The sequence below is a fragment of the Sebastes fasciatus genome, chromosome 3, assembly GCF_043250625.1.
Source record: "Sebastes fasciatus isolate fSebFas1 chromosome 3, fSebFas1.pri, whole genome shotgun sequence".
NCBI lineage: Eukaryota > Metazoa > Chordata > Actinopteri > Perciformes > Sebastidae > Sebastes > Sebastes fasciatus.
This window is the reverse complement of record NC_133797.1, coordinates 920,836-948,659: the sequence shown is the minus strand read 5'-3', so window position 1 is coordinate 948,659 and position 27,824 is coordinate 920,836. Positions and strand designations below refer to the sequence as shown.

General features: G+C 41.6%; 1 protein-coding gene across 3 annotated transcripts in view; it reads left to right on the top strand.

Moving 5' to 3' along the window:
- Positions 1 to 27,824, top strand: part of frmpd1a (FERM and PDZ domain containing 1a) — an 87,616-nt gene that overhangs the window by 19,397 nt on the left and 40,395 nt on the right. For 2 of the 3 annotated variants that reach the window (XM_074627228.1, XM_074627211.1), the window contains exons 1-3: positions 425 to 545; positions 17,185 to 17,307; positions 17,491 to 17,654. In XM_074627228.1, the coding sequence (XP_074483329.1) occupies positions 17,189 to 17,307; positions 17,491 to 17,654 (283 nt within the window). In that variant the 5' untranslated portion in view covers positions 425 to 545; positions 17,185 to 17,188. Of the gene's footprint in view, positions 1 to 424; positions 546 to 17,184; positions 17,308 to 17,490; positions 17,655 to 27,824 lie in introns of those variants that run through there. The other variant, XM_074627218.1, reaches the window with a different exon arrangement.

Genomic DNA, 27,824 nt, shown 5'->3' with positions numbered 1-27,824 from the left:
AAGGAGTGGATGTTAGAGTAAGTGGGATTTATTGTTTTGCTTCTGTTTTTTACCATGGTATCAAATTGCTATCGAGAATTGTGGAATTTCAATGGTATTGGTATTGTGACATCCCCATTACCGTCAAAGGGCCAGAGGAAAAGCAAAGACTGTATACTGTATAGGCCAGGTGGCTCTGTCTTGTTCCATTGTTGGTATCTGCAGTAGGAAGTGGTGCTTGGGAAATTTGGTTTGGTACATTGTGGGACATGGTCTGAAAACTGTGGGAACCTCTGCTGTAGTTGATAATACTGATACTCCTGCCTGTCTGTCTTTGTGCCATCCATCAATCTGACTATTTTTGAATATGCTCTATGATTCTGACTGTGTGATTGAGAAAGCAATCTGAAGTACCCCAACTCTTAACTGTGACACTGTGTTTGCCCTCAGGAGATGAAGACACGCATCACGCTGGTCCTCTTCAGCTGAACGATGGACGGAGAGAAAGCCAAGCGGGACTATAACCGGTGCCTTCATGGAGCCCTGACACACAGGGCAGAGAGCAGGTGTGTGTGTTAGTCTTCCTGAGTCTGTACTGTAAATACAAATGTGACACAGATTTAGTTTGCATGTGTATACAAAAAGAAAGACAAGTGTGGGATAAGGAGAGAGTGTGACAGACAGACGGTGGGAGAGCAGTGAGTAGTGAACCACAGACGGTGTGTGTTGTTTGGTGTGTTATAGTTTTAGCCTGTCTGTTAGCCTAAACAGAACTGTGAGGTTGAGGTGAAGCTCAGTCTAATCTGGCTCAGCGGGAGTGACGCACAAACTTCCTGCAGACACACTCTGTAATCCCATTTGCCAGCTCTGTGTGTCTGTCTGTGTGTGTCTGCATTAAGAGCATTATGCAAAAGTTGGGTATCAAGTTGTGAGTAATGCATGTTCCAGCATATGCTTCACTCAACCATGCCACCTACAACATATGCTGATGATCTAGTTCACTTTAGCAAATGCAATTTTGAGGAAACATACAGGAACCGTGAACAGGAGTATGTTCATTGGCAACGTTTTTTCGGAGCATGTCTGGGTGGATGAATGATTGTATAAAGCTCTAGACAGGACACCGGAGACCAGGATTTATGACATTAAGTTTAGGCTAATCAAATACTTAGTATTTCACCAAATCCATGATCTTATCCTACTCATAAAGTGTCAAAACATAACCATAAAAATGGTAATTATGTGGCAGTTGTTACGAGTAGGTATTGTAGGAAAACAAATGAAATATGTTAGTGAATATTTTGCAGATACAGTACTTTTAACAGAAACGTTTTGTCATTGATTAAAATGTTATTTGAGTAGCATTACTTTTAGCATTACATGTATTTACTGTACTTGGTTAAACAGTGGGGGTGGGGAAAAAAATTGATTCACCAATTGCGATGTTTGTTGTTTTTTTTATTGCAGGATCAATATATATTTGCTACATATACGGAGGTAGAAGGAAGTTACCGCTTTTATTGTGGTAGTCTGAGTAACGTGACGTCATATCCGTTCCGTAGCCGTCAACTAAAACAAACCTCAGCGAGCTGAAACTAGAACGTATAAAACGTTGGAGAGTCAGCGTGGATACAACCTGCACCCTCCCATGTTAAATCCAGCGTGGTAAACACTACACATCCAGTAAAGGATGGAAACACTTTGGGTTTCACACATTGCAGGAAAAGCAGAGCTAGACAGAGCAGAGCTAAAGCGGACAGGAAACGTTATCGTATCACGGTAACGTGCGGTCGAGCCGGCCGTGGCTCTCGTCTCTCGCTACAACTGTAGAGCACCCATATACTGACGTTTCTGTTCTCTGCATTGAAACGGCCCCGATGGAGCTGACCATGGATGGATAAAGAGAACGGAGCTGACGGGAGAGCTAGAGACCACCTTGGAGAAGTTAGAGGAAGTAGACACGTGGGACTACGTCCACTTTTCAAAATAAGGTGTTAACAAAGGGAACTGTATATACAAAATACATCTATGGAAATAAGATTGATGGATTATATTCACCAGAAGTATAAAACAGTACATGTCCCTTATAAATTAAAAAGAGAATACCATTAATCTGTGAGAGAAATGTCTTCATTCTTAGATGTTTGGATTGCTGGAAATTTTTTTATAAAGATGTCTGACAATGACTGATATATTTGACTTCAGGACATCTCTGACTACATAAATACTGAAAATTAAACATTTTTACAGTATCAATTTAGATCGTCCCTAGAGGTGTATGAATCAACTTTTTCCCATGGTCTAGTGTTAAAAAAAGTGAACAAAAATCGCAATAAATTGTAATATTGAATCGGCACCCGAGTATCGTGATAGTATGGAATCTGGAGATAGGTGTATCGTCCCAGCCCCATTAGATAACCGACCTATTTTAAGAAAGGAAATATAAGTTTGACAGCATAGGATACATATTACCCTATTTTCAAGATGACAGAGAAGTTTCTCTCTCCGATTTCTGTCAGGAGACAAAAATGGTTTGTTTGGTTGAAACTTTGGAGATCTCAAGTCAAGTTTTGTTAATATGTGATGAGAATCATTATCGGTAGCTGAAATGACTGGTACAGGGACAACCTACGCAGCTCATTCTTTTTAACTTCTATTGCACATATACTTGCACATACTGTGATAATCACCAGTGTGATTATTACAAGAACATTGTCCAAAACATAATATTCATGTGAACACAAAGGGAGTTGACTAGGCTAGGCTAGAAAGCTAGAATATGCTCCTCTAAATTAGTATAAATGTACTACATAAATCCTTTATAAAAGGTGTATGCTTTATGTGTGAATCAATAGTTTTCACCTGAATTAACCCGGTTAGTTTGTTTCATAGAAAAAGCAGGTGATTAAGATAGTTCCTGCACTTTCAGTATATGTGAAATACAAAGACATAAACAGTACTGTACGGAGAGGAATATGGATAGAGGGAGATGACAAAGTAAATGAATGCATGTAAAACAGAGAGCTTAAGTGTGGGCAGTGGGGGTTGATCTACTGTATACAGTAAGTGCTGCTGCAGCGCCATTACTCAGCCTGTGTATGTATGCGTGTGTGTTGTACTCTGCAGCAGTGCTGCCCATCCCCAGCCTCAGCATTAAAGGAAAATCCATCCTAAAAAACACCTCATCTGCTGCGAGATGACATTTCCTGCTTTCATAATGTTAAGTGAAAGGAAAAGTTCAGAAAGTTTTTATGGATTGGGAAAAGTAGAGGCAAACTGCTCCATTGGTCACAATCAGGAGAGGAAAAACTGAGCGTACAAGAAAGAGCCAATCACGTCTGCCGCTCAAAGGTAGTTACTTAGTTAGCTAATCCTCAGCTGGAAACACATTTTATCCAATCCGGTAGTCATGGCCACAGTTTGAACTTTAAGTTTGGGGGTTTGCAAAATAATCTAGATGAAATGTAATGTGTCGTATGTGGAGTGAATTTACAAGGGGAACCCAAACGCAGAGATACAAGCAGGAAAGTAGTTGAAATAAAAGCAAGCTCTAATAATACTAAGCTGAATATTCAAACAACAACCAAAAATGCAGGGAGGGGAACAAAGTACAAAAGAACAACTAGAAACAAACAACAAAAACCAAACAGAAGACAAAACCAAAAAATCACAAACCAGGGAAACACGAGGATCAGGGCAGGAGGCAACAGGCAAACCGGAGGACAAGGTAAACGGGGCTGGAGAGACAAACGAACCGACAAGGACAGAGGGGAACACACAGGCTTAAATACAAGACATGATTACACACAGGTGAAACAAATCAGGGCGGGGCAGACAATCAACAAAAGGCGAGAAAACAAACAAAGGAGGGAAGTAAAACCAGACAAGACACAGGAGGAGTGAATTACAAAATAAAACAGGAAACTAGAATGAGAATATAAAAGAAACCAAACACAAACCAAAATCACATAAACATAACTAATAACAAAGACTGGCACAGCCAGAACATGACAGTAATGTGTACAACCGAGGCTTTGTTTACATAAAAATTAATAATTAGGCACTTTACATACATTTTCATTTCCTGACTAATATGCCCAATGAGTGACAGCAACCAAACTCACCACACAGCGCAAAATCCCGACAGTAAACCCGAGATGAGCCAGACGGACCTACAGTAGAATACCCCGTGGTGTCTAATATGAATTTAAGCATATAGACCTACGTTAACACACAGAGAGGTTCAGTGTATTGGGATGCTGTGTGTACATATTAAACCGTGTCCTAATTAAACTGTCCTAACTGTCCGCGAGCAACGCAGCACTGGGCAGAGCGACATGGTTTGGAGCTGAACTTTTGTTGGACTGATCCTGTTTCTATTCACTCCTGTTGCTCACGTTGAAAGCACCGCAATGGATGAGGAACGGCTGATTCGTGAAGTTGAAATGAGGAGTCATCTATACGATAACTCATAACTCTATAACTCATTTCACTACAAAAATCTAAATAAAAGGCAGTTGCTGTTGGCTATATTGTATGTCATTTCCAGTAAATATCACAATAAAAAAATGTGTTTTCTGTTTGAAAAGTAGGCAACAATCGTAGGATTGTTCAGCCTCAATGACTGATCAGAGAGTTCTTATAAATAAGAGCACAGAACCTCAGCTTGACCTGTCTTGTCTGGATGGAAGAGCTTACTGTACCACCTCTGCTAACAATTTCCTAGACATGACATCATGTTGACATATGTCCAGTGCAGATACAATGGAATTTGATGGGAGAAAAAAAATCATCTAGAGTAGATGTCTGGTTTTTAAAAGAAAAAATTAGCAATTTCAAAGGCTTTCTTCCTCACCTGCAACTGTTTGGTTGTTTGGTAAGTGATTGTAGGTGTTATTGGCATTCCAGCAGCACACCAGTGTTAAACTGGAAACATGTGCTGTTGCTTATTGACATATGACTTTCAATGTAGCTACACTTCATTTAAAGTAACCTTAATCATCACTACTAAAACTATTTTATTTTTACTCTTGTTTATAACTGCAAATGTGGTCGTTGTGATTGTAAATTAGGTTCGCTAATAGGGATGCTAATTTTGAGGGAAAAAAATTTAACCGATAACCGTGCCCTCGTTAACCGATTATGAACCGCTAACCGACAAGATTAGTGCTTCTCATGTAGCGGTGCACCAGCTGCAGTGCATGAACACAACAGACAACTGAGTCCCCAGTTCACCGTCCGGGAGCCTTACTGTAGCAGCTACGCTGCTGCGTGTAGTGTCGCCGAATGCAGCCACTTTCCCAGTGAAAGTCCGCCACCATCACCGCAGCATTTAGTTTAGTTTAGCAGGTTGTCAGCTGTGTGTCTGCCCGGCATAACGACACTCTGTCGCCCGTCGTAACTTTAGCGATTGCCCAACAAACCGTGTGTGTGTTTGTGCTACGTTAGCAGCTGTAGCGCTGCAAGAGGCTCCGTGCTCCCCGTAGTCACACACATACGCTCTGTCAGCGCAGCGTAACGTTAGCGAGTGTCTGACAGACCGTGTGTGTGTGGGTTTGTCGGTGGCGTTGTAGCTGTGAACGTAGCTTTAGCAGACAGTGTTTGAATAAAGGCTACGAGGCTAAAACTCCTCCGCTCTGTGGTCAGCTCCGACTCTTTTAAGGTGGACCAGCTTTTCTCCTTTAACTGACAAGCTGCTCCTCTGAGTTTCGCCCAGCTTTTTAATTAATCGTTAATATTTCTTTTAACCGTTGAACCGATAGCGTTGATCGGTTAAAGTTCTTAATGTCGGTTAACGGTTAAACAGTTAGTTATTAACATCCCTATTTGCTAAGTATGTCAAAAATGGTGAATTCAACTTCAAAGGGACTTGATCTGGAGCTCTGTTGAGCTGTCCCAACTGTGTGGGCGTGGACACAATAAGACACCCATGAACATGGCACCATGACGGATCAACATGCCTGGTGTGTAGAGGTTGTCTAGCTCATTCACATTTAAAATAGATTTCATAGTCTCTATACAGATTCCAGCTTTTCATTACTAATGAGTTATAGATTATGTTAGAAATCAAAGATGATGTACAAAAATGATATGATACATAGAGTGAAATAATATTAGATATGATGTGTAATTCTCTGAGGGTGGAGTTCTGCAGTTGTGTTAGAGGCACAGATAACCAGATGTGAGAAATGTCATTCCTCCCACAGTTAAACAATAATCTAATAGACTGAAAGAGAGGGAGGAAGACACTGAGCGAGGGATTGCATGGTGATGGCAGCAAGACATTCATGTGTAAAGAAGAGACAACAGATGTTAATCTAGATGAAATCCAAGGAAGGACCAGTGTGAAAAGGAGCTTTTATTTCACCAGGGAAACTGAATGCGTAACATGCCACAGTAACAGATGTACAGGAGACATCTTATTGCTATGAATAGGCCAATATTTAGGGAAAATACAGTTGATGGCTGTCTCTACATAAGATGAAGAAACTTATATCAATTCCATCTCTAACAGCCTGTAAATACCGGAAGCAGTGAGAAGCAGCTCACGTATCCCTTAAAGATACATGTTCGCATTTAATTTATTTAAGAAATTAGAAATATAAAACGGAAATAGATGGATGTAGATTGAATTGTTAGAGCTGATTCAGTCGACCTGAAGTTTTTTCTTACACCTGTCCCCACAGTGGGGTTTCCAGATTGATTCTGTTTTGTAACTCTGCCAGCAACAACATCCAGGTCACTAGGTGGTGCAAGTACCTGGCAGCACATGCTGTAAATGTATGTTTGTCAAGACATACCTCCACTTGTTAAACTACTCCTTAAACCAGTGCTTTCAAAGCTGGGGTCAGGACCCTCACACATCCTGGCCCCTCGTAATACGATTAACAAGATTGGAAAGCAGAAACATTTTAGAGCCATCAAAGTTCATGCAATAATAACACGTAACACAAATTGGTTTTAACGCCACTAACTTCTTTAACGCAATTTGCAATATTGATCTTTCAGAGGTTGTAGCGGGCTCAGTTTTATATTTATATTGATTTATTTTTTCAGTTTTAAAGCTGTATGAAAGATACTGGCATCATATGAAACTAGAAAATCTGATGAATCCATCGGTACCAACCAAATGTCATACTAGCTTGTCGAGAAGAAGGTTAAATAACGCTCCAAATTTACGCTGAATTTTGGCGACGAAAAACTGGCATGGCCATTTTCAAAGCGGTCCCTTGGCCTCTGACCTCCAGATATGTGAATGAAAATTCAGCTAATGTGTTGTATGCAAAATTCCTAATTTGTAAAGTAACTAGTAAATAACGCTGTCAGATAAATGTAGTGGAGTAAAAAGAACAATATTTCCCTCTGAGATGTAGTGGAGTAGAAATATAAAGCTCAAGTAAAGTACAATTTCATCAGATTTTAAAGGTCCAGTGTGTAGCATTTAGGGAGATCTGTTAGCAGAAATGGAATATAATATTAATAAGTATGTTTTCTTTAGTGTATAATCACCAAAAAATAAGAATTGTTGTGTTTTTGTTACCTTAGAATTAGCCGTTTGTCTACATAGGGAGCAGGTCCTCTTCACGGAGCCGTCCGCCATGTTTCTACAGTAGCCCAGAACGGACAAACCAGACTCTGGCTCTAGAGAGAGACTTTTGTATTTTCACGTTTTCTTGTCGGCCACCGTAGTTTGCACCGTAGTGTAGGGGTGTAAGAAAATGTTGATACACGAGTATCGCGATATTATGTTGTTCGATATTGTATCGATTCTCCAAAACACTGTATACATTTTGAATTAACCTCTTAAAAATCTAACGGCCCGTTGTCAGGCCTGGCCGCTATTTGATATTTCGGAGGTTGTAGCAAGCTCAGTTTTAAAGCTGAAGTGAAGCTACTGGCATCATATGAAACTAGAAAAACCTAAGGAATCCATTAGTACCAACCGTCTCATCCTGGCTTGTTGAGAAAGACGCTACATAACGAGGAAAAACTGGCATGGCGATTTTCACAGGGATCACCTGACCTCTGACTTTAAGATGTGTGGATGTAAATGGGTTCTATGGGTACCCACGAGTCTCCCCTTTACAGACATGCCCACTTTATGATAATCACATGCAGTTTGGGGCAAAAACCATGCTGTTTTCTGCATGCAGTTAAATCTGTTATTTTTGCCTATACTAAAATTGTGTATTTTTGGTGTGTTCTTTATACTTAGACAGTTTTCCTTATATTACATTTTAAAAATCCCAATATATAGTGCAATATATTGAATCGTTACCCCAGTATCATGATACGTATCATATCGGCAGATTCTTGCTAATACACAGCCCTACCATAGTGTCCTTGGCACATGGGAGAAGATTCAGTTGGTTGCAATCTGCAACCTCACCGCTACATGCTGCCAAATCCCACACACTGTCCCTTTAAGTACAGTACTTGAGTAAATGTACCTAGTTACATTCCACCACTGCCTGTTTGTAACTTGGCTTGTTTGTAGTAAGTCAGTGTGAATACTAAACAAAGTAAAACATAATTTTGTTCTTTGGTCTCATGACTAAACTGGACTTCAGGTGTGAAAGTGTCTTCATTGTCAGTACCAGGGTTCAACCTAGAAACCTTCCAGTCACCACTCACCGTCCTTTCCTAATTCAAAATCTCATGTGTTATCTAAAACGGATAACCGTTACTACAGGAGTAGAACATGCTTCAAATCCATTATATCCATTATGAGAAACCAATAGCTACTGCAAGAGCCAGCTGTGGATGCCCCTAGATTATTCATGTAAAGTGTAAGGCTGAGAAATGTGATGTGTCTTGCGATTGATGTGAGAGGGAAGTACAGTATAATATTCCCAGGAGCCTCTAGTGTTACACCTTTTAAAAAAAAAAGAATCTGCCGACATTTCCTGACTTGATCTCTTATCTTAAACGCTGTGGTCGCAAAACTGGAATCGCTGTGCCGTCTCAACACATTTTACCAGAGTGGATCGGACCACTGGGCTTGTACTTCATCAGTATAGTCAATGATAGCCACTAGAGAAGGGAAACATGTCTATGGGATTAGAGGGGATTAGATGTGTACGAAGGCTTTGTCCCACTGTTTGACATTTGAAAGGCACAGACATTTTGCTGCAATCCATCCCTGATCATCTACTTTTAGAATGAAGTAACCTTCATCTGGAAATCTACAATTTCAGTGCTTCCAGGTCTTTACATGTGTGTATTTATCCATTTCACTTGTGAGATCAATTTGCTGGTGAGCTAGTTGGATTATTCTAATCCGAACAAACCTCCTGCATTGTATCTCTGTAACCTGAGAAGTGAGATACTGTGAGCGAAGCAAACAGGAAGAGTGAGCTATGGAAGAGCTATAAGAGGGGTAGATAAGATGAAAAGAGAGAGAGAGAAGCAGGAGAGGGCTATTCATGGACAGATGGATGGATAATGTGCTTATGACTCAAGATCCCCCAGGAGACATTGCTATCTGGGTGTGTCACTCACCACTTTCATCACTAAGCCCTCCTCCTCTCTCACCTTCTCTCACGCTGCTCTGTTTTCTATCCATTCAGTTTTCTGCTCCTGTCACATCATACTGTACCTGATGATACATCAGACACCTTGCTTTTCTTTTCTTTCTTCAGATACCTGACTCCACCCACCCACCCTCCCTAACCTCCCCCCTGCCCTCTTGTTTTCTCTAATGGATGGTGCTAATGCCCATCATCAGCAACTTCCGTCTGGGGAGATTCCTTCCTGCATCTGCTCACTGTGGGACACAACAGGCCCGCTGAGATCATTCACTGATTCACTCCATCCATTTATGAATTCATTCAATTATCTGCTTCGTCATTCATCCATCCATTCATTCTTTTTGGATTCATGCATCCACCTTTTCAGTGCTTGAAGTGCAAAAAAATAAGTGCCAGTACTTATTCACATGTTGGCGTGTGTATCGGCCGGTATCAGCAATATGTTACAACTTATTCCTATTTATTCAGAATGTCTTTAAGCATACTGTAAGCAGCAAGCTATATTATTATTATGGCTGTCAATCAATTCAAATATTTGACACTATGGTAGGGCTGTGTATTGGCAAGAATCTGCCGATATGATACGTATCATATATAACACATTTATACTGCATGCAAAAAACTGCTTGGTTTTTGCCCCAAACTGCATGTGATTATCATAAAGTGGGCATGTCTGTAAAGGGGAGACTCGTGGGTACCCATAGAACCCATTTACATTCACTGATCTGGAGGTCAGAGGTCAAGAGACCTCTTTGAAAATGGACATGACAGTTTTTCCTCGACAAAATTTAGTGCAACTTTGGAGCATTATGTAGCCTCCTTCACCACAAGCTAGTATGACATGGTTGGTACCAATGGATTCATTTCTAGTTTCATATGATGCCAGCATATTTACTCTAGCTTTAAACTGAGCCCTGTACAACCTCCCAAAGATCGATTGCGTTAATGCATTAAAGGAATTACTGCCGTTAAAATGGATTTGTGTTAACGCGTTATCACGTTAACTTTAACAGCCATAATTATTATACTTGGCCTATGCATCTTCTATAGTGGGCCTATAATACTCAAATCATATTCCAACTGGAACATTATAGGGTTAAGGTGGAGTGTTTAGTGTTAATAGTTAAAGTGCTTTCCTGTGTTATTTGCAGCCTATAGTCGGATATCATTCAGGTTTTAGGAGCAGTGTTCCAGTCTGGATGCTCCTACATGTTATACCGAGACACATTCTGAATTTCTACAGTGAATGAAAGATATCAGGAGATATTGGGTTTGGGGGTCCTCCCCCAAGAAAATTTGAATTTACACATTGAATTTTGTTATTATTTACACATATCACCGCCTTCGTTGGAGCATTTCATTCTTCTGGAAATGTTTGCCCTACAAGAGCAGATTCAGAAAACGTTTAAATAATATTTCATTAATTATATTTGTTCACAAATAAAAAAGTTATGATGAACAGTTCACTAATTAATTTACAAAAAGGACGTTAACATGGTATCGATGAATTACAGCACCCTCGTTCTCACCCCTTTACACATAAAGGAATGATCCACCACCACCACACAGTGAGGCATACAGCTCATTAATTAAACACTGGTATTGGGTCGGTACTCGGCATCGGCCGATACCCAAAGCCCAGGTATCGCTATCGATATCGGGACTAAAAATGTCGGATCGGTGCATCCCTACCCAGAGAACCTGATATGGAGAGGGCAGAGAATAGGCAGCTGGTGCGGTACACCAAGGAGTAAGATGAAGAAGTGCTGGTACTGCGTACCGGTGACTACTGGCCCACTTCGAGCACTGCACCTTTGTGACCATTGATTACTTGATTGCTGTAAATGATTCATTCATTCATCTGTTCACTTATTCATTCACTGCTTCTATGCTTTTCCATCTGTCATTCAGAGTAAGGTGATTCTAGTGCGTGTAGTGAGTGAGAGAAGACTTTTAGAGCAAATACTTGTATTCCTTGCTAATGTTGGGATCCTTGTGCTAGTTAAACCATAAAAGCTGATCAACAGGAAACCACTCACTATACTCTAGTGTTGCACGGTATACCGATACTAGTAAGGTATCGCAATACCATGCCGTTAAAATGGTACGATACCCCGTTTTATTAGTACCATTACTTTGGGAATGACAGTGTTTTAATCGAACATCTTCGATGTAATAATCCAAATTGAACCATGAGTTACATTTATGTGCGACCGCGGGGCTGTGAGTGTGTGCAGCGCCCTGCTTTAGAGGACGCCATTAGGATTGGGATCCTGCGGGAGCAGGCAGTTATAACTTTGCTGCTGGTGAGAGTAATCGGTCAAAAATAAACTGTAGAGATAACCAGAAGGATGGAGTCAACAAGTGAAGTTGAAAAGAAGATTAAAGCAGGATAAGACCCGCTCACTTGCTGCACTATCCCGCTCTGAGCTGGTGTCTCCATCAGCAGAACTCCGTTAAAAAAAAACAAGGAAAACAACAGCGCGGCTCTAATTGCTGATCAAATGAAGCATTTGATTCACCATCTTTACTGAATCTGTCCAAGCATCTCCTGTAATTTGGCAAACACATAATCCACCAAAGAGCATGTGTTAAAGTATTATTTGACTGTGTGTCTCAGTAAGGTGAAATGGAAAAGCAGTCCGGTGAGAGTGACTCTTCTCTCTCTTCATAGCTCTTTCTACAGTTACTGTGGTGTCTTTCTGATTTGAACAGCTTTTCCCTCACCAACTTCTCACAGAACTTCATCTGAATTTATTATCAGTTTACAGCTCTTTGTTTTGGAAGGCTCTCGTAGTCTTCCGTGCTGCAGTACCACTCTCCACCTTAACTGTTGCTGATGTGCCAGTGGGGACGCAGTTTTACAAAAAAAGCCTCATTAAACAGTTTAAAGCAGCAGTAGGCAGGTTGGAGCAAATATGATTATAAAAAGGTTATTTTTTATAAAACGGGCACTGTATCCTGACAGTAGTGCTTGAGATAGGTAATCTGAAAAAAATCATGTGCCTCTGTGTCCTCCAGTGCTCCTAACGGCATCTACAAGCTTTCACAGACCGGAGGAAAACAACCAATCAGAGCAGAGCTGGAGAATTGCCGTCTCTGAGCAGCTGTCAATCACTTGCAAACTCCAATCAAACGGTCAAACTAGGCAGCACTGATAAAATATGAATCAATATTCTGTTACTGTAACATGTTTTCAGAAACATCTTGTAGTGTACTGTGAAGCTATAAAATGATAAAGTTTGTGACCCGGCCGCCATGTTGAGATCAGTCGAGGAAATACCAAGCACCGCCCAACAGCCGGAGCAAAGGTTCTCATTTTACAGCTAAACAGTACACTACAAGATGATTCTGACAACATCAGAGAGAAATAGGCATTACAGTAACAGAATATTGATTCATATTTGATTGCGAGTGGATTCGCAAGTGATTGACAGCTGCCTCTGTTGAATGAACAGCCAAAGTCTCTCGTCATGGGCTAGATGTTCTAAAGCCTGAAAACAGAGCCATGAGGAGGAGCAGAAGTCTAGTTTTCTCTCAGAACACTTGAATTACAATATGCTGAAAGGTTATTATGGAATTGTTGCCCAATGATGCCAAAAATATTCTGCCTACTGCAGCTTTAATAAGTGATATCTGGTTGCAAATAAGATAACTACTGTAGTATCGTGGACATCAGATTACTGCATACATATACATTTTTTAATGAATACATTGTTACAATACACTGTTAATTATTTATTTTTTATGATATCGTTTTCGTATCGGTATGAAGATATTAAGGGGGGGAGTTTGTGTGGGAGTCTGAGTTGTGGTGGGGGCTGGTCGTTTGTTGTAGCGGACTCCATTTCTAACCTAACGTTAGCTGTAGTTGCACACTGTTAATAGCTGAAAATAAAGGCACTCACGAGTGCACATGACGTCACATTCGTTGGATTTTGCAAGAAAAAAACGTCCAGCATTCTTCACATTAAAAGCAGTCGACAGGCTGATGTCTCTGAATTCATAGAAGGTCTCGTTAGGTTACAACCTGCTCACACATTGGCAATAAAAAAATGATAAGATTAGTAAAAACTTACATACAGTCCCTTTAAGGTCAATATTAAAGGCCTTTGTGTGCGTGCGTGCGTGTGTAAGCTGATACGGCATTACCTAGAACACTGCAAGGTACAACAAAGATCCATTAACTCCCAACTCCATGTATCAGCCTGGCTAAACCCCACAGACACCAGAGGCAACCCATGTCCATTACATCCAGCTCACCAACCACCACGGCCCGTCCACAATCATTTATGACGACCAGCTGCCTCACAGCAAACACAACAGGGACCCATTTAAAGGAGACACCATCGGAATTGATAATGAGGAATTATTGATATTGATGTTTACTGAGGCTTGGATGCAACAGGCAATTGGCCCATAACTCGGGCTAAGAGCCTATTAGGCTGCATGAAGTGACATCATCGTTGGCCTCAGCCCATGTCAAAGACACAGAGGTCCCACTGCCAAGCCAAGTGTGTCTGCTGTGTCTCTGAAGCACTGCATTTTGCAAGCTATTTTCACTCCTGCCATGAACTTGCATCTTGTATTCTGATTGCAAAGATCTGATTGAGTTGGAATTTCCAGTCTTGTGAAAACACTGATTAACACACATTTGTAACATGGTCTAGGTGAATATTCAATTCTGATTGGCTGCAGGGTATCTATTAATTCCTGATAATGTACACCTACTAAGTAGTTCCGGTGAAACTGTCTGTTCACCGTACTAAATGAATGCGCTGGCTACAAAAACAATCAGAATATCTTATTTACAACACTGAGTGTAATGTTAGTTCTTCAGTGCCTCATCCTCTGAACACCATAAGGTGGCGACTGGAACACACAAGCTCCAAGAAGTAAGTTACACTGTCCCTCTGAACTTACTAATGCTTTGTATCACATAAGCGATCGTCTCACATCCCATTTACTAATCAACTCGCTACTTCCGGCTGCGGCCGACAGTACACATGGCCTCTCATTCGTTCGTGATATCTTGATATTGGTTTGGGGACAATGACATAGCTGGATAGCTACATAATCTTGTTCTTAAACATACTGTCAAATTCTATTTACTGTTTGTCAACCGTACGTAATGTTTGATCGATTAAAATTTTTAATTGCAATTAATCGCGTGATTGTCCACAGTTAATCATGATTAATCGCAAATTAATTTCACATTTGTATCTGTTCAAAATGTACCTTAAAGGGAGATTTGGCAAGTATTTAATACTCTTCTCAACATGGGAGTGGACAAATATGTTGCTTTATGCAAATGTATGTATATATTTATTATTGGAAATCAATGAACAACACAAAACAATGACAGATATTGTCCAGAATCCCTTAGCATAAAACAATATGCTCAAATCATCAATTGACTATGACTTGCCCCAAACTGCATGTGATTATCATAAAGTGGGCATGTCTGTAAAGGGGAGACTCGTGGGTACCCAGAGAACCCATTTACATTCACATATCTGGAGGTCAGAGGTCAAGGGACCCCTTTGAAAATTACTATACCAGTTTTTTCTCGCCAAAATTTTGCGCAAGTTTGTAGCGTTATTTAACCTCCTTCGTGACAAGCTAGTATGACCTGGTTGGTACCGATGGTTTGAGCCCGCTACAACCTAAAAATCGCAAGTTGCCTTAATGCATTAAAAAAATGAGTGGCGTTAAAACAAATTTGCGTTATTATCGCGTTAACTTTGACAGCCCTAAAAATAACATATTCAGATTGTTTTTGTAGCCAGTGCATTAATTTAGAACGGATCTACTTAGTAGGTGTCCATTATCAGGAATGGATAACCGGCAGCCAATCAGAATCGAGTATTCACCCAGACCATGGCATCATTCCTGATAATGGATATGGACCTCGTCGGGCATTATCCCTTAACTTCACTTCCTCTCATTATTCTCATTTTAAAGGTCTCATATTGTGCTCATTTCCAGGTTCATAGATGTATTTTAATGTTGTACTAGAACATGTTTACATGCTGTAATGTTAAAAAAAACCTTTATTCTTCTCATACTGTCTGCCTCGGTCTGCCTGCATGGAGCCCTTTTCAGCCTCTGTCTGAAAAACCCTGATTCAGAGCCTGTCTCCTCCCACTCTGCTCTGATTGGTCAGCGTTTCCTGCTGTCCGCTGTCAATCAAACGCCCTCAACACAGCGTCACTTTCTCCCCCGAGCTCTCCGTGCAGCAACCTCGGCTGCAGCTAACTGAGCTAGACAGAGAAGCAGCAGGAAGAGTACTGTGAATAACAAAACTACTTCAAAGTTTATAAACCAGAAACTTCACCCAGCGCACGTTACCGGAGGAATCTGATCCGAAATCGGCGAGAAATGAACAACATCTGCGGTCAAGATTCCAGGTTTTCCTGACGGTTTTTCTCAGGTAACTATGCTACTATTTATAGCTCTGTTTGTTAGCTCAGTATTTACGTTCTGCATAAACTCTGTAAACCATAAACATACACTCTGTTTTACGTTTGTCTTTACAGGTCCATCTGTGAGAAATGACCGACAGAATCATCCCAGTGAAGAGCAGATAGTTCTATTAACATGGAGATACAGAGCTAACATGTTAGCATGTAGCTACATGCTACCGCTATGTGACGGTGTGTAAACACAGCGAACATCAGGGTGGAAAATAGAAGATGTGAAACAGTAGTCAGTTCATTATTTCTGGTAAAAGACACCTGATAAACGTAGTAAAGTAATCAGAGTAATGATATATTAGTTACTGTAGGAGCTGTCTCTGTGTTACCATGACTACAGACCGGTTAACGTTACACTCACCGGAGCTGAAAGACTTTCTCCTGTACCATGTCAACATAACTGAAGGTGGAATTAAAAATGCTGTATATAATTAATATTGTCATCTGTCTACTCAAATAAAGTTTGACTGTGAAACAGAAATGTCTTGTGTTGCTTACAGTCACTATTTACTACCTGTACTCTTCTACATGCATGACATCAAATTAATGTTTCATATCACCTGTTTAAACAGTGTAATTACATAGAGCCTTTGTGAAAGAACATGTTATATTTAGATGATGGGAGTACATGAAGACTTTTCTGCTGGTTCTTGCAGACTAACAGAAGTAGGAGCAGACGTTGCTTATAGTTACAAGGCGGACCAGAGAGAGTCACTCTGTGGGCGGGGTCACCTAGCTGGAGGTTCTACCGTTGTTCTAACAGGAAACCCTTATATGGCATGAAAACTTGTCACCGACGTCACCAAAGTAAGGAAGTGCTGCTCAGCGTTCTTTCAGACCCATTTTCGGACAGATGGAGCAGGAGAAAAAGAGAGAGGATGGTCTTTTATGATATTATGGTGACCTGTAGAAACACTGGGGACAGATATTGATGTTTAAAAGACATGGAAAAGTGCATTTTGCATAATAGGTGACCTTTAAATGGACAGAAAACAACCTCGCTTGCTTTTCACCGTTCATGAAATCTAGTTTTGATCAGGCCGTTAGCACCTGAGCTCTGAGTGTGATTTGCTTATAATTCCTGGTTGGGTTCATACACGAAAGTTTTCATTACGTTGCATCGCACTTTGTCTGTAATGTAGAGCCATTTAACCAATTCTACTCTATGTATGTCTCCTTTTACCTTTGCCCCCTTGTAGGTAAATGGAGGTGAAGGACAGGAGCCGCTCCCCTTCCCGTAAAACCAGCCGGGTGGAGCAGGTGGTGGGACGATGGCTGAGACGGTCCCGAGACCTAGGCAGCAGGTCTCACTCTCTGAGCAGGTAAACCTCTGTTTTTGTCTTATTCAAGTTCATTAGTTAGATTCTCCATTTCATCTGACCTGTATGTCTTTTGACTGAGGGAGGGACCTGTGAGAAAATATGAACATAGAAAGTCCACATAGGGACCCTGTATTTTGCTACTGTCTGTTGTGTTTTAATTTATGTCCACCTGCTCCTCTCCAGAGACCGTGTTGCTATGGATGGGAAGTCAGCAGAGTGCAGTGGCTCTGATCAGAGGAATTACCCCTTCCGCTTCATCGTTCAGATTCAACGAGACCCAGAACTCGACTGTCATGGCCTCACTCTGTCCTCCCAGACCCCCATCCTGGTGCAGGAGGTCACCCCAGGTATGACGAGAGCCCCTCTCTTCACCCCGGTGCCTGTTCTGAGGGAACACTTATGGAGTTGATCTCAAAACTTTGAATCACGGTTATCAGATCTCCATGCGGAGCAGACACTTTCCCTTTCAGTTCGTAGCGTCCGTCGTCCGACTAATTATTGATAACATGGCGCTGATATGCGAAAATGAACTAAATTGGTTTTATTCTATAAAAAGATAGCAAAACGACGGTGGGGGTGGTGGGCAAGTAATGTAATCGTGTATGCCCAACACCATGTAATTGCACATTCACAACAGGCGCGAAGCAAACTTCGCGCGGCGTGACTACATACAAAGTCAATGCAATGACGCGACGCAAACAGGCGAAATTTGTGTCATTCACATATTTGCAGGAGTTGAAATATTTAAACTCCAGTCGCGAAAGCCTATCGTTGAGTTTCTCCTCCTGTTGTCACTGACGTCCTGACGTTGAATCAGAAATGGAGGAAAAATATATTGTAGCTGTGTGTGGGCACTCAGAGCTACAATAGTACATCATATTTGTACAGAAACAGGACCAAACTCTGTATAAATGTATGTGTATTAACCACAGACGGTCTGTGGTATAAACAACAACGTTGCTGCTCTATTTATGCCTGGATGACTTTATCTTGAGTGTTGATGGAGCAGCTGCATAGCATTGCACTGATCGATCCAAACTCCATTCAGAAAACAAGCATTTTAAAAGTTGTTTGCTTGTCGTCTTGAGGACAGATCTGATAAAGCGTGAACCCAGACTTCATTATGTGGTTATTTCAGCATCCTTTTGTTCCCTTTATTGCAATGAAATCACAGCACAATCTGTTTATTTTGGGTTCTTACCACAGTAGCGACGTGTGGCTTGCTAGATACAGTCAGTGCAATGGCACTGTATGTGAATACAGCTCGCAGCTGGGTGATGTTATGAACCCAGACACAACGGTGTTTGGTTTTCTGACATATCTGGGACTCCACAACATGTACAAAGGAGTAACAGTGGTTATTTCTTCCATGGTTGATGGCAGAAATGGCGGAAAGAAAAGTTGTTGTGATCTATGGAGACATCTCTAGAGCGAGTACCGCAAATGAAGAGTAAAGCGAGGTGAAAATTCACTTCACTCTTGGTGTGAATGCGACATAACACCGGTAACACCGACTACCGCGGCGAGCCTACTCTGTATGAGGGAGTTAGATTTCATCGCTGACACTGCATGTCTAGGTGAGCCCAGCTATGTCTGGTTGGTACCTCTCATCCTCCCCAACACCAGCTCAGGCTCCTTCCCCCATGGAGATAACATTCTACGTGCCAGATTCCATTGCCAAGGTCTGCAGTGTTTTGGTCTGCTTTGTCAGTGTCTCTTGCCCTACTGGCACAACTGCTATTATATCTATATATATCTATATCTACGTATATATTTATGTTGGTATATATATATGAAAGGTTAACTTTGCATGCTTTAGGCTGACAGGTCCACTCTCCGCCATAATTGGTAGGAGGGTGTTAAAATCAAATATATATACAGTATATATTTTTCCCCGCTGTCTCTTATTTTGCAAGTGGACAGTAATAGTGGAGCTGTGCCAGACCACTGCAGGCTTCAGAAGTGGAAACTCAGAGGGAGGCTGAGACTGTATCCGTGTGTGTGTGGGTGTGTATAGTGAGTGAGAGAAGACTTTGAGAGCAAATACTTGTATTCCTTGCTAATGTTGGGATCCTTGTGCTAGTTAAACCATAAAAGCTGATCAACAGGAAACCACTCACTATACTCTAGTGTTGCACGGTATACCGATACTAGTAAGGTATCGCAATACCATGCCGTTAAAACGGTACGATACCCCGTTTTATTAGTACCGTTACTTTGGGAATGACAGTGTTTTAATCGAACATCTTCGATGTAATAATCCAAATTGAACCATGAGTTACATTTATGTGCGACCGCGGGGCTGTGAGTGTGTGCAGCGCCCTGCTTTAGAGGACGCCATTAGGATTGGGATCCTGCGGGAGCAGGCAGTTATAACTTTGCTGCTGGTGAGAGTAATCGGTCAAAAATAAACTGTAGAGATAACCAGAAGGATGGAGTCAACAAGTGAAGTTGAAAAGAAGATTAAAGCAGGATAAGACCCGCTCACTGGCTGCACTATCCCGCTCTGAGCTGGTGTCTCCATCAGCAGAACTCCGTTAAAAAAAAACAAGGAAAACAACAGCGCGGCTCTAATTGCTGATCAAATGAAGCATTTGATTCACCATCTTTACTGAATCTGTCCAAGCATCTCCTGTAATTTGGCAAACACATAATCCACCAAAGAGCATGTGTTAAAGTATTATTTGACTGTGTGTCTCAGTAAGGTGAAATGGAAAAGCAGTCCGGTGAGAGTGACTCTTCTCTCTCTTCACAGCTCTTTCTACAGTTACTGTGGTGTCTTTCTGATTTGAACAGCTTTTCCCTCACCAACTTCTCACAGAACTTCATCTGAATTTATTATCAGTTTACGGCTCTTTGTTTTGGAAGGCTCTCGTAGTCTTCCGTGCTGCAGTACCACTCTCCACCTTAACTGTTGCTGATGTGCCAGTGGGGACGCAGTTTTACAAAAAAAGCCTCATTAAACAGTTTAAAGCAGCAGTAGGCAGGTTGGAGCAAATATGATTATAAAAAGGTTATTTTTTATAAAACGGGCACTGTATCCTGACAGTAGTGCTTGAGATAGGTAATCTGGCATCTACAAGCGCGTGCGTGTGAAGTATCTTCAGTAGCTATTGTAATGAGGAGGCTAAACAAAGGAGGAGCTCTTGAAGGAGCAGGATTTTTTCCCTTTATTGAGGCTCTCAGGTAGCACTTCCTCTTAAGCTATGTTCTGTCGCCAAGAGCCTCTTCCAATCAAATACCTAAAACACTTCTTTTGTTGTGTAAGAGGAGGGTAAGAATGGGGTATTGATAGATAGATCGATAGATAGATAGATGGATAAATAGATAGATAGATAGATAGATAGATAGTTAGATAGATAGATGGATAAATAGATAGATAGATAGATAGATAGATAGATAGATAGATAGATGTAATTTATTGATCTCAAATTGTAAATTCTTGTGTTACAGCAGCAGGTTATCCAGGCAATGCACCGGAACAGTAAATAGACAGTAAATAAACATATCAACACTAGAGGTAAATATCTATCGTATACACAATATAAAGAATATATTAGAATACACTATAAATATACCAGACTGCTACAACTCAAATATAAGATAGAAACATAGAAGACCATATTATATACATTAGCAAAGTAGTTACAATTTTTGTTTTAAAATAAAAATTCAATGAGGTAGTAAACCAATGTGCAAATTCAACATGTGCAAGTTTATTACAGGAGCAAAACAGATAGGAGTTGATAAAGAAGCTCTAAAGCTGAGAGTTGTCTGTTAGACAGAGGTGAAGTGTTGTAGAGGGTTGATGCTTTGGGCAGGAGATATTTCCTGTGTCGGTCCTTGTGACAGTAAAGCTGAATCGGTCTGTTAGAGACAGAGCTCTGCTGTCTGTCCAGTAGGTGGTGGAGAGGGTGGTCAGGATTATCCATGATGGATAACAGTTTATTCAATGTCCTCCTCTCCACCACAACGTCAAAAGTATCCGGTTTGCAGCCAATTATGGAGCCGGCCTTCTTAATCAGTTTATGTAGTCTCAGATGCTACTCCCCCAGCAGACTTTGGCGACGTACACTACACTGGCCACAACAGACTGAAAGAAGATTTCCAACATCTTGCTGCACACGTTGAAGGATCTGAGCTTCCTCAGGAAATAGAGTCTGCTCGTCCCCTTCTTATTTACAGCCTCACAATTTGTATATATAATATGGGGATGAGCAGACTATGTGTGATCTGGGTCTCAGCAAAGGAGATGGGATATGCATACAGCTGGAGGTGTGTCTGGGAAGCTTTACTCAGGGTGAACAAGTCCTCAACTAAATGAATTCATGGGGACTTAAGGGTGTGTCAGCACCCGTAGGTGGACATGTCACCTCTACTGGATCCCATGGCACAGCACGTCTTACTGGTCACAATGTAAAACATACAAACACATGGTTTTCTGATACACTCCCAGATGGCACGCCCCTATTCATGATGCTAAGCTTGTGTGTTGATTGCAGAAATTGCAGAAAAGTGTAATGTGACATTAATGGTTACATGCTGCATGATTTTAAAGGGCCGCCTCTGTTCACAACCACAGAAGTTATTGTGAGGGGATTAGCTGCTGTAAATGTTGTCAGATCTAAAGGAGAGCTGCAGTCTTACAGTCCCTCAGTGCCTCTCCTAAAATAGAATCATTCATCACATACAGTATCTAGAGTATGATCTACTTACAGCCATCACAGTTCTCACTCAGGATGAATGGCCTTTTACAGCTGATGCCAGCCTGTATGCTATGTAGGGATGTCACAAGAAGCAATACTTCGGTACCAAGTCGATGCTGTAATTCTGAAAGCGTGATGGTACTCGTTTTTCTACAGTACCGTAGGTAGCGTCAGGGCTCGAGACTAAAGGTGTCCCGTCATCCCGTGAACAATAGAATATGTGTTTGGGATGCAGTAAACTCACTATTGACATATCCCGGGGTTGCACCCCATTTTTTCCCTGATGATGCTACAAAGTGAACAACAAATCCACGTTGAAATCGGCAGGACAAGTAGGCAGCACAGTCCTGCACAGAGCTAACAGCTAACGTCAATGGGAGGTGTCATTGATTTACATTGTAATGTATTCAGGCTGAGTATTGGGCGAAGCTAAATTCTAACTTTATCCTGATGTGTTCAAATGTAATCTTTTGGCCAGAAACCTGAATAAATCCAGTTTGAAGGAGATGTTTTCACAGCAATATAAAATAGATAATAGAGAGGGAATTATGACCTGTTTAACTGAAACCACTATGCAGACGGTAATAAAGGAGTAGATGTTGAAGTACATGGGATTTGTTGTTTTACTTTTGTTTTTTACCATGGTATTGAGAATCCTGGAATTTCACTGGTATTGGTATCAACTACTACATTTTTGGTATCTTGACATCACTAAGGTTGTGCATAGTGAATCATTCAAAGATTACTGAAATTGTGTTGAACCAAATGGGCCTTTGAAAATGGCCATAACAGTTTTTCCTCGCCCAGCGTAAGTTTGGCTTCCTTCGCGACAAGCTAGTGTGACATGGTTGGTACCGATGGATTCTTGTATTTTTTAGTTTCATATGATAGCAGTATCTTCACTCTAGCTTTAAGACTGAGCCCGCTACAACCTCCGAAATCGCAAATTGCGTTAATGTGTTAAAGAAATGAGTGGCGTTAAAACAAATTTGCGTTAACGTATTATTATCGCGTTAACTTTGACAGCCCTACGATTAATTACTAGCCAACTATGTATATATTTAAAGAAAGGGAAACTAAAAGATATACGTTTACATTTTTCCAACAATGTTAATGAACCAGTTACAGTGCATATAGTATATATTTAGCTTGTTATAATGCTGTATAGCTAGATGCTACATCCATGAATGTGCTACAGCTAAAGACAATGACATAGTTTCCATCACTCTACTTTATATACTATGAAGCAGATAGGAAATCTGAATTTAAAAATGTCTGTATAAATTACAGAAATCCAGTCCATTCTAAAAAAAAACACTGTAACTGCTGCAAATACAGCTTCCCAATTACCATCTGACTGAAATTAAACAATTACCTAAGTCATTAAATACATATGTGCAGTATATTATATTCTGCCTATATTTGTACTCTGAAGTGCAGTTTGCTGCTGAGCTGCAGAGCCACAAGGATCTGAATCCCCCTGAGGTCCAGGGGCAGATTACCTCGCTTTCGCCTGTCTGGCTCAAGAGTCTGCTCTGTCACCATCTGCTTCTGCCTGTCCCAGACACTCACACATGCACGCACGCACGCACGCGCGCACACACGCACACGCACACGCACACGCACACGCACACACACACACACACACACATACACACACACACACTGTTGCTCATGTCTCCAGTAGCCCTACTAAACCTTGGCTCATTTGTTCCTGTCTCTTCTGTCTCTCTAGCACGTGCTGCAGCATCTCGACAGTGAAATATGAATCCTTCATTTAAAAGCATTTTCAGAGCTATCGGTGTCACCTGTATCTGCCTATGTTCATTTTGGATGTTAACTTCAAGTACTTGTACCGTATCACAATTGAAGAAGTCATTATTGGAGGGTTACCTGATGCTGTTGATGATAGTGATAGGAAGGCGATGGCAGGGAGTGGTCCAGTGAGACAGTGCTAGGGGTGATAAATGTCATGTTTATGAGAAACTATTATCTTTCTTGACACAGTATCCATAGATTAGACACAGCTTAAGGTACATCATTTGTACTTTTACTTACTTAATCCTCTTGGTTCCCTGTGGAACATAAGGCTGCGACTCTCTGCTTCCATCTGGTCCTATCCCGTGCAGCACGTTGTTCCTCGCCCCAAGTTAGTTTAGCCCTTTTCAGTTCTGAGGTCCGAGTTCTCCGCCAGCTTGTTTTTAGCTTCCCTTGTTTCCAGGTGGAGTCCGTCTCAGAACTTCCCTAGGAATGCAGTCCTGGTCCAGTCTGAGGACATTTATGTTTAATTTCCAGCACCACCTTTCTGCAGTTTGTGTTTATGTCAACCACTCGCCAGCATTCTGAGCTGTACAGCCTGTACAGCATTACTGATTCGACATAGAGTGCTACAGGAATGACTCCTAAGAAAATGAGTTAGCATGTTGGCACTTCCGGTTCCATCGCCTGGACTTCAAAGTTTTTTTTCGATGGGTTGTTAGTTAGATGCCTGAAATAAGGTCTGTGGTCAAGCTGAAGAGATTTTAACGTCTTGTTCTATGACATAAAACAAATCAATAAATACCCCACAGGTGAATTTTGAAGTCTTTACATGTCTTAAAAAAGGCGGTTGCTAACAAGTGGCTAAATGAGAAAACTAAACGTCATCACGCCAACTCGTCCTCCTTCACACCCTCGTTGTGTATACACATTAAATGTGGCAAAAATAATATTAAAAACAATGCACTCATACAACCGTGGTGTAGTTGGTTTATAGCCTAACGTTAGCTTTTTATTTCTGGCGATTGCATTCATGCATCAAAAATCATAAAAGTGGTGTTTATTTGTGAAGATTATCTTGCTGAACAAAATGTATAATTATATTTAATAATAAGTATAATAATATTATAAATGTTTGTTTGTCACAGAGCTTATTTTCTGCAATAATCCAAAATCCAAAGGGAAAGTCCCATTGGCTTGTCGAGGGAACCATGGCAATGCTAACTTCCTGGTTGGTCTACAAAAATACATCATCTCTGCAGCACTCTATTACTCCTCTATATCTTTACATCGTAAAAAGTTGTTTGATGCATTAATGCTCTGGATATTGCATAGAGAACCTTTAAATAGTATGTCCCATACAGACAGTATGTCACATCATCATCCACATATTTAGTGCAGTCATCATCTCCATTTGCAAACATCTACTGTAACTTCTGATCACAACCCTGTTGAACTCATATGTTCTAATAAGGGCTGTCAATCAAATAAAATACTCTGCTGAAAAAAATTAAGGGAAACATTAGGGGCCCACTGCACCAGGAGGAACCCAGGGCCCACTGCACCAGGAGGAACCCAGGGGCCACTGCACCAGGAGGAACCCAGGGCCCACTGCACCAGGAGGAACCCAGGGCCCACTGCACCAGGAGGAACCCGGGGCCCACTGCACCAGTGTAAGGTCTGATAATCGCTGAGGATTTCATGCCGGTACCTAACAGCGGTCAGGGTACCGTTGGCTATGACATGGAGGTCTATGCGACCCTCCAAGGATGTGCCTCCTGCTGGGTGCTGCGCCCTACTAAAGTGATCATTTGGTGTCTGCTCCAAGCATCAGCATGCCACGTTTATCTATTCTGGATAAGGCCCGTGCGATAGGGCAAGTTGAAGCTGGTGTTCCGCAAAACCAAGTTGCAGCATTATTTGAAGGCAGCCCTGGTACCATCTCCAAACTGAAGGCCAAGTTTCGTGAAACCGGTGATGTAAAAGACAGACCGCGAAGTGGGCGTCCCAGGAAGACAACACCCCAGGAAGACCGGTTCATCACCCTTACAGCACTGAGGAACCCTAAGTTGTCTTCTAGAGATTTGCAGGCAAGGTTTGCAGAACGTTATGGCATACAGATCTCTGATCAGACGGTCAGGAACAGAATGCACACAGCCAATCTCAGAGCTCATAAGGCTACCAGGAAGCCTGCAATGACTGCCCTTCGCCGCCAGGCCCGTTGCGCTGGTGTCGACAACACAGACAATGGAACCTGAACATGTGGGGGAATGTCATGTTCAGTGATGAGTCCAGGTTCTGTCTGCCAAAGTTGAATGGCAGGGTCAAAGTATGGAGACAACGTGGAGAACGTTATGCTGATTGTTGCACCGATGGAGTAACAGCTTTTGGTGGGGGCAGTGTCATGGTGTGGGGCAGCATCTCCCTCACTGGCAAAACAAGGCTTGTCATCATTGAAGGCCATCTCAATGCAGTGAGATATCGGGTTGAGATTCTGCAGCCAGTGGCGATCCCATATCTCCACAATCTACGACCTAACTCCATCCTCCAAGATGACAACGCTCGCCGACACAGAGCCAGGGTTATCACAGACTACCGCCACAATGTGGGAGTAGAGAGAATGGAACGGCCTGCCAAGAGTCCAGACCTCAACCCAATTCAACACTTGTGGGATCAGCTTGGGCGTGCTGTACGTGTTAGAGTGACCAAGACAACCACGCTGGCTGACCTGCAACCAATCCTGGTTGAGGAATGGAACGCCATCCCACAGAAATGTGTAACCAGGTTGGTGACCAACATGAGGAGGAGGTGCCAGGCTGTTTTGGCTGCGTATGGATCTTCCACCGCTACTGAGGCTCCTGACGGTGGATTAAATGAATAAAGTGTCAAATAGCCAATATATCTTGTTTGTTCCTTGTTACTGATGGAGAGTTCAATATTGGCAGAGCATTTGGCAAATTTTATTTTTCAGCCTGAGGGCATCAACGAGAACTCAGGAGACAGAACATGAAGAGGTTGGCTGATAATATTTTTAGCCTTCTTTAACACCTGATTCTCCCAGAGGGAGCACAAGTCTCTTTGTTGGACTCCAGTAATCTTGGAGCAAACCGTAACAATGCTATACAGGCTGTTTCTGTCCTTAATGGTTAAACCACTGAACCAACAAATAAAAGAAAAGGTTAAAAGACTTTCGATAAAAGAATAAAAGTTACTTAAGATCCTCTCACTGACATTAAAAGAGTTTAGCTTCCTCAACATATAGATTCTTGACGATAGACTAGGTCAAGATAATTATCATCGTACCATTTAACAAACTCAGGTAAGCAGGACCATGATCAGACTCTGAGCCTTGAAGTAATCATCAGAAGTGTCATCAGAAACCTTAACAAGAAGCCTGTTCTCCTGAGAAGACCTGCAGCTGTCGGTGTACATGATAAATAGGAGGGGTGACAACACACAACCCTGAGGGGAACCTGTGTTTGATTCGGACATCTTGGACATTTTTCCATTCACAAAAACCTGCTTGACCCTCACAGTAAGAAAGTTTAGAATCAGCATGAGAAGCTGGTCTGGGAGATTAAAATGAGAGGCAAGTCTCTCAATCAGGATGTGAGGCTGCATTTTGTTAAAAGCAGAGGAAAAGTCTGCGAATAAAAGTCTGGCATGAGCTCCAGGTTTCTCTAGATGCTTATACACAGTGTCCAGTATAAAAAGTTTAGCGTCCTCCACGCCTTTGTCTGGCTGATAAGCAAATTGCAGGGGATCGAGTTTTCCATTTATAGAGGACACAATAATGTCCTTTAAAATCTTCTCAAAATGTTTCATTACAAGTGATGTAAGCGCCACAGGTCTGAATTCACTTAGTTCTTTGGGTTTTTTTTGATTTGGGAATAGGTATGATGGTTGACACCTTCCAGATTGTAGGAATCTGGCCAAGATCAGCACCTTTGGAAGAGTCTGGGGAAAACCCCGCTGAGCTGGTCGGCACAATAATGCAGAGTACGCCAACAGATGACATCGCGACCAGCACCTCTCCTAAGCTTAATCTTCTTA